The sequence below is a fragment of the Letharia lupina genome (assembly GCF_014066315.1).
Source record: "Letharia lupina isolate WasteWater1 chromosome Unknown contig_12, whole genome shotgun sequence".
Classification (NCBI taxonomy): Eukaryota; Fungi; Ascomycota; class Lecanoromycetes; order Lecanorales; family Parmeliaceae; genus Letharia; species Letharia lupina.
In genome coordinates, this window is record NW_023502981.1 from 57,448 (window position 1) to 73,728 (window position 16,281).

The 16,281-nt window shown below is 37.8% G+C and overlaps 3 protein-coding genes across 3 annotated transcripts; all 3 read right to left on the reverse strand.

Annotated features, from left to right (window-relative positions):
• Nucleotides 1–7,206: 7,206 nt before the first annotated feature.
• HO133_001118 (uncharacterized protein) lies at nucleotides 7,207–7,849 on the reverse strand (the record flags this gene model as incomplete). Its single annotated transcript, XM_037292049.1, has 2 exons — nucleotides 7,207–7,609; nucleotides 7,701–7,849. The coding sequence occupies 2 exons, from the start codon at nucleotides 7,847–7,849 to the stop codon at nucleotides 7,207–7,209; spliced, it is 552 nt and encodes a 183-aa protein (XP_037151468.1).
• A 582-nt stretch (nucleotides 7,850–8,431) lies between these two features.
• Nucleotides 8,432–9,904, reverse strand: HO133_001119 (uncharacterized protein; the record flags this gene model as incomplete). Its single annotated transcript, XM_037292050.1, has 1 exon — nucleotides 8,432–9,904. One exon carries the CDS (start codon nucleotides 9,902–9,904, stop codon nucleotides 8,432–8,434), a length of 1,473 nt encoding a protein of 490 aa, XP_037151469.1.
• Nucleotides 9,905–13,490: 3,586 nt separating this feature from the next.
• On the reverse strand, nucleotides 13,491–14,604 carry HO133_001120 (uncharacterized protein; the record flags this gene model as incomplete). The annotated part of the gene is made up of 3 exons (XM_037292051.1): nucleotides 13,491–14,037; nucleotides 14,085–14,447; nucleotides 14,504–14,604. 3 exons carry the CDS (start codon nucleotides 14,602–14,604, stop codon nucleotides 13,491–13,493), a joined length of 1,011 nt encoding a protein of 336 aa, XP_037151470.1.
• Nucleotides 14,605–16,281: the final 1,677 nt, after the last annotated feature.

A 16,281-nucleotide genomic window follows, 5' to 3' on the forward strand; every position in this document is an offset into this window, starting at 1 on the left:
AGAAGAATCTATAATAGATAAATACGAAGAATATTACGAAGAATATTATAAAGATAATTATTAGTAGTAATAATATAATAAGTTTACTCTTTACGATCTTATATTAATTTACTTAGCTAGTATAAGAGAAGTTAATATAATAAGCGAATACGAAGAATACTACGAAGAATTTTACGAAGATAGTTATTAGTAGTAATAATATAATAAATCTACTTTTTATAATCTTATATTAATCTATTTAGCTAGTATAAGAGAAGTTAATATAGTAGATAAATACGAAGAATACTACGAAGAAATTAAGCGGTAATAAGACTTTTAATATTAAAAATACGACTTAACTCTCTAAGATTCTACGTTATATACTTTTTATAATTTCATATTAAATTATTACTTAATAAGCGAAGAATACTACTATAACTTAATCTATTATCTCTATTATATTAAGAAGTAAAAAAAGAAACTATAATAGATAAATATAAAGAATACTATAAAGAATATTACGGAGAATATTACGGAGAATACTATAAAGAATACTATAAAGAAATTAAGCGATAATAAGATTATTATTATTAAGAATACGACTTAGCTCTTTAAGATTCTATATTATATTAATTATTTACTTAGTTAATTATTTAGCTAGCTATTTAATTTAATATTCTATAAGAAAAGAAGTAAGAGAAGAAATTATAATAAGTAAATATAAAGAATAGTACGGAGAAATTAAGCGATAATAAGATTACTATTATTAAGAATACGATTTAGCTCTTTAAGATCTTATATTATATTAATTATTTACTTAATTAATTACTTAGCTAGCTATTTAATCTAATACTCTATAAGAGAAGAAGTAAAAAAAGAAACTATAATAGATAAATATAAAGAATATTATAAAGAAATTAAGTAGTAATAAAACTATTATTATTAAGAATACGACTTAGCTCTTAAAGATTTTATATTATATACTCTTTACGATTCTATATTAAATTATTATTTAATAAGCGAAGAATACTATTATAACTTAATCTATTATTTCTACTATATTAATATAATATATTACTATAATCTCTATAGAAGAAATATCGAACGATATATATTTAAATAAATATAAACCATTCGATATTTATAGCTATTTTATTATTTAAAAGATTTTATTATAATAGAAGATATTATGAAATTTACATTACTAACTAATACGTTATCTTTATTTCTTTTTAATATTTCGATACTTCTTACTATAAGAATATAGTCTTTCTCTATTTTTTATAGATAATTATTATAAATTAATTCTTTATACTCGATATATCTTTCTAATTAAATCTTAGCGCATCTCTCTTTATATATATATATCTATATATTATATAGATTAAATTAATTTTATAATAATAAAAGTAGATTAAAAATATATAGTAAGCGATTAGAGCTCGATTTAACTTAGAGCTAAAGCTAAAATTCGATTTAACTTAGAAAAATTTAACTTTATAAATTTAATTTATAGATCTTTACTTATATTAGTATATATAATAGAATAAGATAGAGCTAAGCTTAGAAATCTTAAATTTATATATGCAGTTAATTATAAATTCGAGTCCTATACGCTTTTTAGTTAGATCGACTAAGTTAGCCCGATAGCTCTCTTATATCTCTCTTATTAAAAATTTATATATAAAAGTTTTACACTTTAAAGTACTTAGCTTATAATATATATAGTTACTTTATAATTTCTTAAATTGTAGAGCTCGCTTTACGCTTTCTAACGCTATAAAAATAATAAAGTTTAGTCTACTATTAATAAATTAAATAAATATTTAAATATAATAGTCATAATAGTTATACTAGACGCGTCCGGGATTAAATAATAATTCTTTCATTTATTTGTATAATTATTATTCTTTTACTATTCTATTAATTCTATTAATTCTATTAATTCTATTAATTTCATTAATATAAATATAATTATCTTCGATATTCCTTATCTAATTAGAGTCTCTTACTAACGCCTTTAAATTACTTCTTAACGAATTCGCTACTACTAATAATCGAGGTTATAAGCGAGTCTAATAGCTATCTACTACTATATTAACTACTTATAAATACATTAAAAGACCCTTAAAAAGAGCTCGAACGAATATATTTTTTTCTATATACTTCTCTTAAGCCAGCGATAGATAAGTTAAATTGATATTTAAATATTATAATTATATTAAACGCGTTTAGTTTAGATATATATACCCCTTTTACTCGCCTTTTAGAGCCTCTATTAACGCCCTTAAGTTATCTTTTAATAAATCTACTATTACTAATAATCGAGGCCGTAAGCGAGCTTAATAGCTATTTACTACTATATTAACTACTTATAAACGCGTTAAAAGGCCCTTAAAAAGAGTTCGAATAGATATATTCTCCTCTATATACTTCTCTTAAGTCAGCGATAGATAGATTAAATTAATATTTAAATATTATAATTATATTAAACGCGTCCGAAATTAAATAATAATCCTTTTATCTATTTATATAATTATTCTTCTTTTACTATTCTACTAATTTTATTAATTCTATTAATTCTATTAATTTCATTAATTTACTCTCAATACCCTCGCACTTAGTTAAATAAGAGAAGAATCTATAATAGACGAATATAAAGAATACTATAAAGAATATTATAGAGATAATTATTAGTAATAATAACATAATAGACTTACTCTTTACGATCTTATATTAATCTACTTAGCTAATATAAGAGAAGTTAATATAGTAGACGAATATAAAGAATACTATAAAGAAACTAAGCGATAATAAGACTCTTAGCATTAAGAATACGACTTAATTCTCCAAGATTCTACGTTATATGCTCTCTACGATTTTATATTAAATTATTACTTAGTAAGTAAAGAATATTACTATAACTTAGTTTATTATTTCTATTATATTAAGAAGTAAGAGAAGAAACTATAATAGATAAATATAGAGAATATTACGGAGAATACTATAGAGAATACTACGAAGAAATTAAGTGATAATAAGACTTTTAATATCAAGAATACGGCTTAGCTCTTCAAGATCCCACATTATATACTCTCTATGATTCTATATTAAATTATTACTTAGTAAGCGAAGAATACTACTATAACTTAGTCTATTATCTCTATTATATTAAGAAATAAGAGAAGAAACTATAATAGATAAATACGAAGAATATTACGGAGAACACTATAGAGAATACTATAAAGAAATTAAGTAATAATAAGGCTCTTAATATCAAGAATACGGCTTAGCTCTCCAAGATCTTACGTTATATACTCTCCACGATTCTATATTAAATTATTACTTCGAAACGATATATATTTAAATGAATTGAAATCGTTCGATATCTATAGTTATTTTATTATTCGAAAAATTTTACTATAATAAGAGATATTATAGGATTTACACAACTAATTAGCAGATTATCTTTATTTCTTTTCGATATTTCGATACTTCTTATTATAAGAATATGGCCTTTCTCTATTTTTTATAGATAATTATTATAAATTAATTCTTTACACTCGATATACCTTCCTAATTAGGCCTTAGCGCGCCTCTCTTCGTATATATATATTTATATATAGGTTAAAAACGCATAGTAAGCGATTAGAGTTCGATTTAACTTAGAACTAGAGCTAATATTCGATTTAACTTAGAAAAATCCAACTCCATAAATTTAATTCATAGGTCTTTACTTATATTATATTAATATAATAGAGATAATAGATTAAGTTATAGTAATATTCTTCGCTTATCGAATAATAATTTAATATAAAATCGTAGAGAGTATATAACGTAGAATCTTAAAGAGCTAAGTTATATTCTTAACGATAATAGTCTTATTACCGCTTAATTTCTCCGTAATATTCTTCGTATTTACGTATTATAGTTTTTTCTCTTACTCTTTCTCTTATAGAGAGAGTATTAGATTAAGTAGCTAGCTAAGTAATTAATTAAGTAAATAACTAATATAACGTAAGATCTTAAAGAGCTAAGTCGTATTCTTAACGATAATAGTCTTATTGCCGCTTAATTTCTCCGTAGTATTCTCCGCATTTATCTATTATAGTTTCTTCTCTTATTTCTTCTCTTATAGAAAGAGTATTAGACTAAGTAACTAGCTAAGTAATTAATTAAGTAAATAATTAATATAATATAGAATTTTAAAGAGTTAAGCCGTATTCTTAACGATAATAATCTTATTACTACTTGATTTCTTCGTAGTATTCTTCGCATTTATCTATTATAGTTTCTTCTCTTACTTTTTCTCTTATAGAAAGAGTATTAGATTAAGTAATTAGTTAAATAGTTAACTAAGTAGATAACTAATATAATATAAGATCTTAAAGAGCTAAGTCGTATTTTTAACGATAATAACTTTATTATCGCTTAGTTTCTTCGTAATATTCTTCGTATTTATCTATTATAATTTCTTCTTTTACTTTTTCTCTTATAGAGTATTAAGTTAAATAATTAATTAAGTAGCTAACTAAGTAAATAATTAAGCTAATAGAATAGATAATATTAATTAAGCGATTAATTAAATATCGCTAACTTAAGAAAAGTATATAGAGAAGAACGATAACTATAAATTCGTTTAGGCTCTTTTTAAGAGTTTTTTAACGCGTTTATAAGTAGTAGTAGATAGCTATTAAACTCGCTTATAGCCTTAATTACTAGTAATAAAAGACGCGTTTTAATAGATAATATTATTAGATTAAAAGATATTATCGCTAGCTTAGAAGAAGTATATAAAAAAGAATAATAGCTATAAATCCGTTCGAGCTCTTTTTAAAAGTTTTTTAACGCGTTTATAAGTAATAGTAGATAGCTATTAAGCTCGCTTATAGTCTTAATTAATAATAATAGCGAATTTATTAAGAAATAGCCTAAGGACGTTAATAAGAAGTTTAAAAGATAAGTAAAAGAAATATATATCTTAGATACTTAGTAATATTTAGATAAGAGATATCGAGAATATATTTATAATTAATAGATTAATAGAATTATAGAAGAAATATAATTATATAAATAGATAAAAGAATTATTATCTAATCTCGAACGCGTCTAATATAACTATTATAACTATTATATTTAAATATTTATTTAATTTACTAATAATAGATTAAACTTTATTATTTTTATAGCGTTAGAAAGCGTATATTAAGCTCTATAATTTATTAAATTATAAAGAAATAGTATTTATAGAAAGCTAATTATTTTAGAGAATAAGATTTCTATATATAGATTTTTATAGATTTTTAATAATTACGAATGCTAATTTATTTATTCGCGATATTTAATTAAAAAGCGTAGATCTAATAAATTTATAATTAACGAGTAAAGGCCTATAAATTAAATTCATAATCATTTTTTGATTAGGGCTATCGAGTAAATAGGTGAGTAATCTTTGATGAGCGAACTTTGGTGAGCGGGCTGTCCGGCTGTCGAGCGAACTTTAGTGAGCGATATTTGAATTCCTTGCGCTTTAATAATTATAAGATTAAATTTAAAGATTCTTTTTTTATCTGAAAGCCCACATTTCGTTCTATAATTTAAAAAAATAATTTCAAAATTTTAGTAGAAAATAAAAAGGTTATTCTAAAATCAAATAATGTGTATCTATTTTTTAGTTAGGGCTATCCGACTACATTTTTTTAATAATTGCGAACGCTAATTTATTTATCCGCGATAACTTAGTCGATCTAATTAAAGAGCGTAGTAACTTTAAATTTATAATTAACTGCACATATAAATTCAAGATTTTCAAGCTTAGCTCTATCTTATTCTTTTATATATACTAATTATATATATAAATTTAAGATTTTCTAATTTAGCTCTATCTTATTCTTTTATATATATTAATTAAATAGAAATAGAAGTAATAATATTCGAATAGATATTTACTAACGATATAATTATAAATAAGCTTATTAAAGCTCTTACTAATAATAAATTCGCTATATTTATATGTTAAATTAAATTTAAAAAGAGCGAATAGAAGAAATAGTCTAAATTCGAATTATATAAGAGTATTAGAATTAATAGTATTTTTAGTTATTATTTAAATTATATAAGAGTATTAGAATTAGCTAATAGAAGGCTAGTATTTTTATATACTATTAAGATCTAAATAGATATTATAACTACGCTTTATAATAGTAAATAGCCTTAGCGTAACTTCACACCATAGATAGGTAATTACCTCCATCCTTACTATATACTTCTTCATAGAACATGACAATGAACAATCATTCTACATTGATATGAGACCATTGAGTGCATACCACACCCAATAGTATCCAGCACTGAGATACAACACATATACATCCTTCCATCCCACGTCCAAGCGCGGCGACTAAGCGGTCTTCCCACTCTTTGGTCTTCAACCCTCTATTTCAATGTTCCTTTACGTCGTCTGCGCCACGAGTTCGGATGCAGATGGATAGAAAAAAGCTTTTGCATTGGAAGAGTGTAAGCGAACTAAAATGCCTCGGTTTTCGAGTAGCTGTATTCTCATTACGAGAAGATCGTTCGGGGTTTTTTTAGCACCAAATTCTTCGAGTGCAGCGCAACTCTCGAGTCCTGCCAGCTTTTTGTTTATAAGAAGTGAGATATTCACCTGTGGTTGATCTAGTTTCGCTGTTTATCAGGTTTATAATGGTGATGGTGAGGCTTTATCATAAAAACAAGTACCGCGGTTCGGCGATGCTGGCCGGCATGTTAGAGTTGTTGCGAGCCGGACCGATCATCTATATGGCATACTTACGCCTATGATTTCGAATATAGGAGTGACGGTGTGATGAATTGAAACAGAGTCAAGCGCTCTATTTACCCCCGAAAGGGACATTACTAGATAATGACTGCGCTTTCCAGAGGTCGCTTAGCACGCGTGCCGTCTCCCTTGACATCTCACACACGGTTTATCAAGGACGACTCGGCTTTTGATATCCTCTTGGTCTTTTGGGATTATTTTCTCAGATTAATCAGTATGCCTCTCCTTTGCCTTTCAGCTCCAGATACTACCTAACAACACTCTTCACCTGCTCCTTGAAATTATCATATACCGAAATCCAAAGACCTTTTCGGTCTCATCCCCTCGAACATCAATAGAAGCCGTACACTGCTCTCGCTCCGTCGATAGCCATCCCTTCTCAACCGCATGTTTGAAATTCCTCTCCAAAATCACCTCCACTTCTTTCCATAGAGACAGGAAGGTATATCGCCTTTGTTGTTGGCTTCGCCTGAGAGAGAGCTTGTCAAAACTGCTGCATCGACATGATCTGGGTGCGTCTGAGCAGGGTCGGCATTCACGATCGAGTCGGAAGAATGGGAGACGAATATCAACTTTGAAGGGATTGAAATGCCAGCATTTCCAGCCTTGATCTGCATGATCATGGAGTGGACAGTCTCCATTTGTAGTGGTAGCTGCACATCATAGACCAGATCTGCATGTGACAAAGCTGCGTTGCCGAGCTTGTCCACAGCAAGCATTACATAGCTATTCCGATTCATAGTTTTCGTCCATGAATACTTCGAATCTCCATAGCCCCAAGATCCACGATCCCAGTATTTCTTCGTGTTGGTGCTACCGTGTGGGAGGATTTGCAGCGGAGAGGATGGATGGTTGGGTTTTGCCGTGTGATATGGGTTGACAAGAGGCTGCTGCCAATTCATACATGCCGCTTCGTGTCTGATTTTTGACAGCGGCCAAAAAGTCCGGCAGGCCCGCGTAAACCGCATTGACACCGTCTTGGGTGCTGAGTGTGCTCGCAGCAGGCGCGGGAATGGCTTTGCTTACCGCAGCTGCCTGAATCACAAAGGTCATGTTCTTGCAGTGAAAGCTGCTGCCGTGGTCTGTCTGCGTTCCTAAAGGTTGAAGCGGTCCGTACCGCTGATTTGTGAAATTGATAATATTTCCCAGCTTTCATTTGGCTGCGTAATGCGTGCGATCTCTGACATTCCGTGAATCGTCAGGTAGCAAGTTTCTCCCTGATAGGGCATGGGTACAAGAGGCGTTTAAGTGAACGGCTCGAAGAATCGCGGTTCTGAAATCTTGACTTGTTTGCTTCTTTTGCGCATCCGAAAAAAGTGAGCCATCTGCATTCCACAGTTTTTGAAGCATTGAATTAGAACGAAATGCAGATGGATATCTGGTAGAGCTCTTTTAGAAGACAGATTCGCCGATGCTTTGCATGTGTCGCAGATAGTGGAAATATATACAGGGCTTGGCATTTTGCTCGTTGAGCTATAGCAGCTTTGAGATCTATCTAGCCCAATGGCCCTGCCACGATGGTAGTTCTATTCTTGTACTAGGATGATCAAGGCAGTAAAGGGGAACGAATGTCAGAAGAAACGCGCCATCTTGTGGTCAGGCCAATCTTTCTGTTTTCGCCCCAAGGGCAACACACTAGGGGCCCGGCTCGTAATCCCTTTGCACAACTTCGATCACGTTGAGCCCCTCAAGAAGGTAATGTGTTTGAGGTGAATAGGAGGGCATGAACAGCATGGCCAACATGAAATAGCCATCATAGGAGTATTGGAAGCGGCCAATCTGCAGAGCATCTTCCAGGCTGACCAGTCCTATGTAACGCAGATTTAAAGACTGACCCAGCCGTTGCGCAACGTCCTTCCAAGTTCCTTCTTCGGCGTTCATGTCGGCTTCGCAGATCTTCAGCTCCCGAAGTGAAGCTTTGTGCCGTTCGAGCAGATCTATCAAACCATTGGGTGTCCAGCACGCCAGACGGCCCAAGTGCAACGTAATCAGGTGGGGGAAATAGAGCTCAGAGAATACGTCCTTCCACTGATTATAGGTAAGAAAAATGTTAGCAACTAGAGAGAAAAGTTCTGTAGTCTGTTGCAATATAGACTTCAAGCATGCAACCTCCTCAGGCGTAGAACAATGGGTGGTATTAGCACTAGCCCAGGGTGGGCTCACATTGAGCACCAAATCATTCAGGCCGCGAGCTATGTTGTGGATTGAGGTTCGATCGTTGGAGAGCATTTGGAAGATTTTCATTGGAGCATTGGAGCGTTCTAGTCCAAGTTCGAAGTTGTCTATTTTCGGGTTGTGCGTTGCAGCAGCCTTCAAAATATTCACGATACCACGGCAGTCCCAGGGCCCGTCGGATGGTCTGACCTCTTCGTCTGAGACGATTCTGAGTCCATTCCGGTATCTTACAGGCCATCCCATCGGCTCTAGGGAGCAGGCAAAGCTTTTGGTAGACGCTTTTTGGTACCAGCTATGATCCATGCCCGACGCATGATCTGCCCTGGGGAATTGATCGATTATCGAAAGCCTGTAGACCTTGGGCATCTGCTTCAAACCAGCGAAGAGCACATCTCTATCCCTGCCCGTGTCAAGAATTTTTTCTTGCTGGATATAGGATTGCACGTATTGTTTCATACTCTTGAGAACCCTCCCATGGTAGGTCCTCTCCCGCAAAACCTTCAGAGCGGCGTGCTCCCTCTCAGAGGGTTTGGAGCCGGTACTTTTGATATCCTTCATATCTCTCCTTATCTCTTTCTCGGCCCTGTCACAATCCGCCAATATACCTCTTTCTCCATCCTCGCCCTGCGCTCGGACATGTAAATTGTACGCTCTGTAGTACATTTCGGGTTCCAAGAAGTGTTGTTGGAACAACCTTCCGTCATATATGACCTCGTTCATGTTTCGGTTGAAGGCAGGATTCGCAGCGATGTGTTTGAAGGCGTCCATGGACTTCTCTCGTGGGGCGAAATAGACGCGCCGAAAGAGCTCAGGGTCTCCGGCATTGCGTAGGCGATGGCAGGAAAGGCGGGCTTGCTTGAGGTCTATCTTGGGCAAGCATGACAGGATCCCTATCAGGAGTTCATGGGGAAGCTTGTCAAGCTGACTCGTCATAGTAGATGTAAGACAAGGTCAGCGGCGAAGCGGTGGTCAGTCAGGAGTATGGCGAACCTGAAAGTTGATTGCCTTTGGCTTAGCAAGGCTCATTCAGATGTGGAATGACTCTTGTCGCCTGTACGCGCGGGCGCTAATTTAGAGTAATCGTGTCTACCCCCATTTGCGCCCTACCCCCATTTGCGCCCATTTTAAATCCGATAATTCCAACGTCTACTATATCAGGCCTATAGACGGCGACCATAGTACCGTAGCATTAGCTATTATGATAGACTATGATAGTAGGCTATTTGAATAAAGTAATAGTGGTAGCCGTGGTAGTGGTAGCTATCTATGTCGGATTTACATTTGCGCCCATTTTAAAATCGATAATTTCAACGTCTACTATATCAGGCCTATAGATGACGACTATAGTACCGTAGCATTAGCCATTATGATAGACTATGATAGTAAACTATTTGAATAGAGTAAAAGTGGTAGTTATGGTAGTGGTAGCTATCTATGTCGGATTTATCGGATTTAAAATGGGCGCAAATAGGGGTAGGGCGCAAATGGGGGTAGACACGATTAGCCTCTTGGCAAATCATCTTAGGGCTACGCCTAACTCAGTCTGTTGGAGGATGAGACCATCAACTTGGCAGAATGGCGCCAGATCAGCTGCAGGTTCTTTTTTAGACAATCGTGCCTAACAAGAGACCTTCACAAAATGTTTCTCCCATCGCGCTGTGAAATTTTGTGCGCTGGTAGACAATGGAGACCACGCGCTGCCTACTGAAGCGCGCCTACGTCGTAACAGGTCGTCCGCTGACGCTCGTAATTACTGAAGAATGCTTGCTATTTTGGCTTACATTTGTTTTTTCTTGGTGGGACATAAATGCAGACCCACGCGTGATCTTCTGCAGTCCAATTCTTCCGATCCAGCAATTTACAAAATTTCATTCCTAGCAGAACATTTGGTCATCTAGCTTTCCCCATTTGAGGTCGGAACCAATCAGACCCCTTTCACCGTCTCATGAGGTCCATACAGCTGCCACCCCAGCATCCTTTGCACGCACCAATCCAACATAGCATTGAGGTTCGGTGGGACCGCCAAGACGGGTGGAGATGGTGATCACATTCGTCTTCTAAAAGCCTACTATGGTTATAAAGATATTGAGTACTGTCTGATCGCCTCTATCTTCTAATACCTGCTCTCTTCCCATATTAGGAGCGGACTTCCATAGTCGAGTCGATTGGCTGGAACGCTATGAGTAGAAAAGCCAACAACACAATGTGACGAAATAAAAGCCGATGTCTGACTAACAGTTATGGTTCCGGCCAGCACTCGAGACGACGGTATCTTTATCGATCATGATCTTAATGTAAGATTGTCTTGTTATTATTTATCCCACGTGACTCTAGCCATAGCCGTGCTTTCCAAAAGACCCTCACGCAAAACCCGGACCACTAGGGGACTCATCGCGTCTTCGCTCGACTTTGCATTCTGGGTCATGAATGACAAAGCCGCAATGACGGCAGGATGAACGGAAACTTCTTGCGTCAAGAATGTCTTCCTCATCGCTATCGCCAATTCTGTTATCATCATTAGGAGACAGAGAACTCGCTGAAACCCTCCGTGTCACACCACGCGCGTCAGATTCAAACCTAGTCTTTGCGAGTACAAGTACCCTAAAAAACCAAAAGCCATTCTCATCTAATCCTTTCAAGCAACAAATGAGTCAGACAATGGTAACAAAATAAGTTGATCCTCATCACGGAGTTCGATCCTGCATCTCTGCAGAATCGCCAGAGAAGCCTTCCAACTGCTCTCCTAACGGTTGTCCAGCTGCAAGCCATTGCGCCATACTGTCTATCAAACATCGATGATAGGCGGAAACAGTGAGCAGAATACAATTGGTTCACTTCCTCCAAATCTGATGAACATCATGCTACTAGTATGCGAGAAGCTCAGACGAAGTGAATTAAGAGTGACTAATATGTGAAGCTGGCATTCTTGCACCATCGGATCAAGTTCTGGTGGCAAGCGGCAACTAACTGCTACCTAAGATTGCTGATGCTTGATCTCAGCCTTCGGCTGCCGTCCGATTGTAAAAGATGAAGGCAGCCGACAGCAGACCAGTCAGGAAGGGAAGAAGCCGAATGGAATCGAGCCTCGCCCGAAGGAGGTCAAAGTGTGTCGGCGCTCGACAGAGGAAATCCCGTTCTTCCCGTTCTTTAATCATACTAAATACCCAGGTAGTCGGCTTCCATAATTCACGCGCGGGACATAAATGCCATCGAAGTCCTATTTGAAAATATGGACACAATGAAACAGGTACCATCTCCACATCAACGTGAGCCAGGCTTCGATGACGAAGTCTTCGTCATCGCAAGCATAACCCCGGCAGTGCTGGGATATCGACCCCTTCATGAAGTCAACGTAGTCCTGGATGTATGAGAAGTAAAGTTCCAGGTTCAGATACGAATAGAACCAACATGGGGTCTGGACTGGTTCAAGAATGTACTTGCCGTCCTTCTCAATTCGCCGGGCTTCACCACCTGCCAGAAGTGCTATTGGAAAATAAATTCTGTGAAGGTCATAGAAGCGGATCTTGGTTCTGTCTTTGTTGTATTACGGTGTGGTGGAGTCATAGTCGTCATGCATTTTTCCACTCAACGGACGATTTCTAATGGTTCCGTGGTGATATCGGAGGGCCATATGGTGACTCCGCTTGGCATGTGATTTTATTAGATAGAGTCAGATCTTCCGTTCGTCAACTCACACACCGTCCTTCCTCCCAACGGGTCTCATCCTCTAGAGCCACCGTGATCATCTCTCATCCCCATCGTCACCCTCGGCGTCTATCGCGACGTCGCTGCCAGCATGGACCCGTTCTTCACCTCCCCCGCTATCCATATGACCGCCATGCTGACCTTGCTGGCCAGCGAGCCGCATTTCGCTACTTCACGCACAGTCTAGGCGTTGTGCTACACAATCTGGGTTTCAGGCCCAAAATCTTAACCGCGGGGCGGTCATAAGCAGGAGGATGACGACGGAGTCGATCACGGTGCGGGAGTCTTATGTGAGCAAAGCGAAGGAGCATGATACGCTGGTAATTAATGCGAGTTTCGGATGTGAAAGGAAAGGCAGGAAAGTAGGAGAGGTGGGTGGGCGCTGACGTGGAAGTAGATGTGCGATGAGCCGCCGCCTGGCGGACACTGGATGAGCCATACCATGCGGAAGCTGGAAGAAAGGTACGTGAAGTAGTCCAAAAATCAATGGAAGACGTAATTCAGCATCATTGACATAGTGAAGAGAGGATGACATGAATGAAGTCAAGACTGTTGAGTATTGAATATTTGCTTGTCTACTGGAGTAGTATTACGAATGTTCCATTCGAAGCCCAGTGCTCCTCAGGAGTGGGATGACTGCAAATGGCACAAAGGATGCTTGACATGTATGTTGTATAAGACTTACAATCCTTCTGACACAGTATTCTCGTGATTGAAAAACATCCTGGCTGCGCAAGTGGTCCAATACCATCAGGTCGTCCATACAGTCCGCAGTTGCCCTCTGGGGGCTATTCTCATGATATCGGGACGGAGATCATGGCCCCAGCGTCACCCTTCTCCAAGTCATGTTCACCCTCACGAGGTCTACAACATAGGTCCAGTTCTCGTCGATCATACCCCTCCTCCCCAGCTCTTCCATTATCCTCTGGAAATGCGGATGCACCACGGTGTGAGTCTCTCCCACGTACTCTATGGCTTTCTGCCATGCTTGAGCCATGAGAAGTAGCGTTTCATTCGTCAAGACGTCCATGCGGAGGTCTGGATCGTATGGTGTCAGGTCACTCGGCGATGAGGACGCTGACTGCAGGTCGATGAAGTCAAGATCATCGGACTGGGAACTCTCTGTTAATAGTTCGACATCGTATCCTTGCATGCCAGGCGAGGACGTCGAGGCTGGCTCGTGTGGCAGGTGGTCAAAGATGCAATGGTCTCTTTGGAAGCCACCGAATGATACATCTGGACGCTCGAAATCCTCACGTTGGTGGTGTTCAAACTGGTAGTCCTCCGGTTGTTTGTCTTCAGTTTGGTCATCTTCAGCTTGAAAGTCATGTATATGCAAAGTTTGAGGTGCACTGGTGGTGCTAGAGTCAGTTTTTGGTCAGAATAAACCAGCATGAAGATTTTTTACTTCGATTGTGTATCCATGGACGCTGCTTGACTCGCCCTGTTCCTCCATGCATCATCCCATCGTGCACCATTGGGGTTCCCGTTCCTTTTAACACATGCTGCCATGTGGACTTTAACATGGTTTTTCTTTACGAATTTCCTACCACAGATAGAACATGGATATGTCTTTCTCTCGTCCTCTTCCCAATTTCCTTGGTCCGGAAGTTGGCCAGGGGGGACCTTCGATAGGATGGCAACACCGCTAACAGCAGCAAGACGTCGGGCGTCTCTCGCATTCCTTCCCTCTTGTTGCGCGGCTGTCTTTCTGCGTATTCTGGGCTCGGCTTGGGAATCTGAAGCTGGTGTAGTGCGAGCTAATTGGTTACTGCTTTTTCACATCGTATGAGCAAAGGGGAATACCGAAGTTGAATGAGCACTCACGCATTGTTTTTGGCTTTTCTCCGCTTGCTCCCAGAAGAACGGCCTGAACGAAGCTTCTTGGGCTGTCTCTCCTGTGCCATTTTTCCTTGCGCGGCTTTCATTCTGGTAACAGAAGGCATGATCAAAGGCCTTGTATGATTTTATGCCCGTGGAACCTGATGTCGTGAGCGTACAGCTGTAAAACAGGGTCGACAATGATATGTCAAGTATGCAACAGTGGGGACGTTATCTTAGAGGTGTAGACCACGTTTGTGAATGTTGAGAAAGTATGGTTTACAAATGTATAGAGGGCTATGAGTTCAAGGTTTGTGGGTGTTGTTGTATATTGCGCGGTGAATAGCCTGTGCGGCTCAGGGCTGATGTGATATTCCGAAGACATATATCTACTTCCGGCTTCTCTACCTAACTCCTCTCCACAACACATATATCAACAACACCGACTAGAAAGGAGAGCCAGCGAGACAAGTCCATCCCTAGCTGCAATGATATCCCAATAGGTCCTTACTCAGCTGCCACAGCCTCAAACCTTTCTCGCAAGTCTGAGATCTCGGACTTGGTCGTAGCAAGCTACGACTCGAAAAGAGTGCTGTTTATTACACCTAGCCAAGACATATTGGCAGCGAGTTGCAACAACGCTGTATAGTGCTTCGACGGGCACAGCCCCTTACAAGCTAGTCCACCAATATAGTTCACCGTCAAGATTCCTTCCTTGCTCGGATCATTATCTCCACTCAACGGCACGCTCCCACAGACATGACACCCATGGCCTCTGAGCTCTTGCAGCTTACGCTTGATAAGAAATCCATCTACCCCTGTCGTGGGCAAGTTGTTTCCTTGTGTGAACGCGCAGATGCCACCTAGGAAAGATCGTCCGATTGGAAGGCACACGATATGATCGTTTGGCAAGTAAATATCCGTGTCACTCATGGGACCACAAAAGAAGTCTGGGGGACAGTCGGTGATACTGCCGCTGGTGATCTTGATGAATGTGCCTATGTAGTCTGGTGGGAAGGCCTCTAGGTATGCGGGACAAAGGACGCTGCCGCGGCAATTCACGCCAAGGGAATCACCAAGGGTCGATAAACTAGAGTTGATGCTGAGAGCAGGGATTGTCGGAAAGAGGACAAAGACTAATAGACGTAACGTGAGGATGGGACTCGGCTGTCTGTTACGACAGAGGTGATAGTTCAAGGTCATCATGGGTCATTGAAAGTGTTGAACGTACATGAATGTCGAAGATGAAATTCTTGTTACTTAACAAAGACAAGCTGGTAGCACAGACTGACGCGTCCTCGGAAAGATCTTTCTCGAGCTGTTATTCTTAGCGCAGCGCTTCTTGCTGCTCCAGGCGAGCCAAACGAAGGCGTGCTTCTAAATGAAGTGTTTCATTCCCCTACATTGTATACAATTATTGGAATTGAAGAGAGGTTGAAGGATTGATTAGCTATGGAGTGGTATGTAGGTTACTTATATACCATGTGAAGCCCATGCTAATTGCCACCTACGGGATAGCTACAACACACAATGGTGCTGCAGTATAATTTCCAATAATAATATTGTATAGTGGCTAGTTGCGTCGATTTAAATTAGCTAAAATCCTTCGGACTAGTATGCGATATTGTAGTAATAGATAGGTTTAGCAACGAATTTTAAAAGAATAATTTAAAGCGAGAATAGCCCTACCCTTCTATCGCTAACTCGATTAAGTAAAATTATAAACTTCGACGAAACCTTTATCGAAAAGTTATAAATCTCTTTAAATTTTACTTATTTTTCTT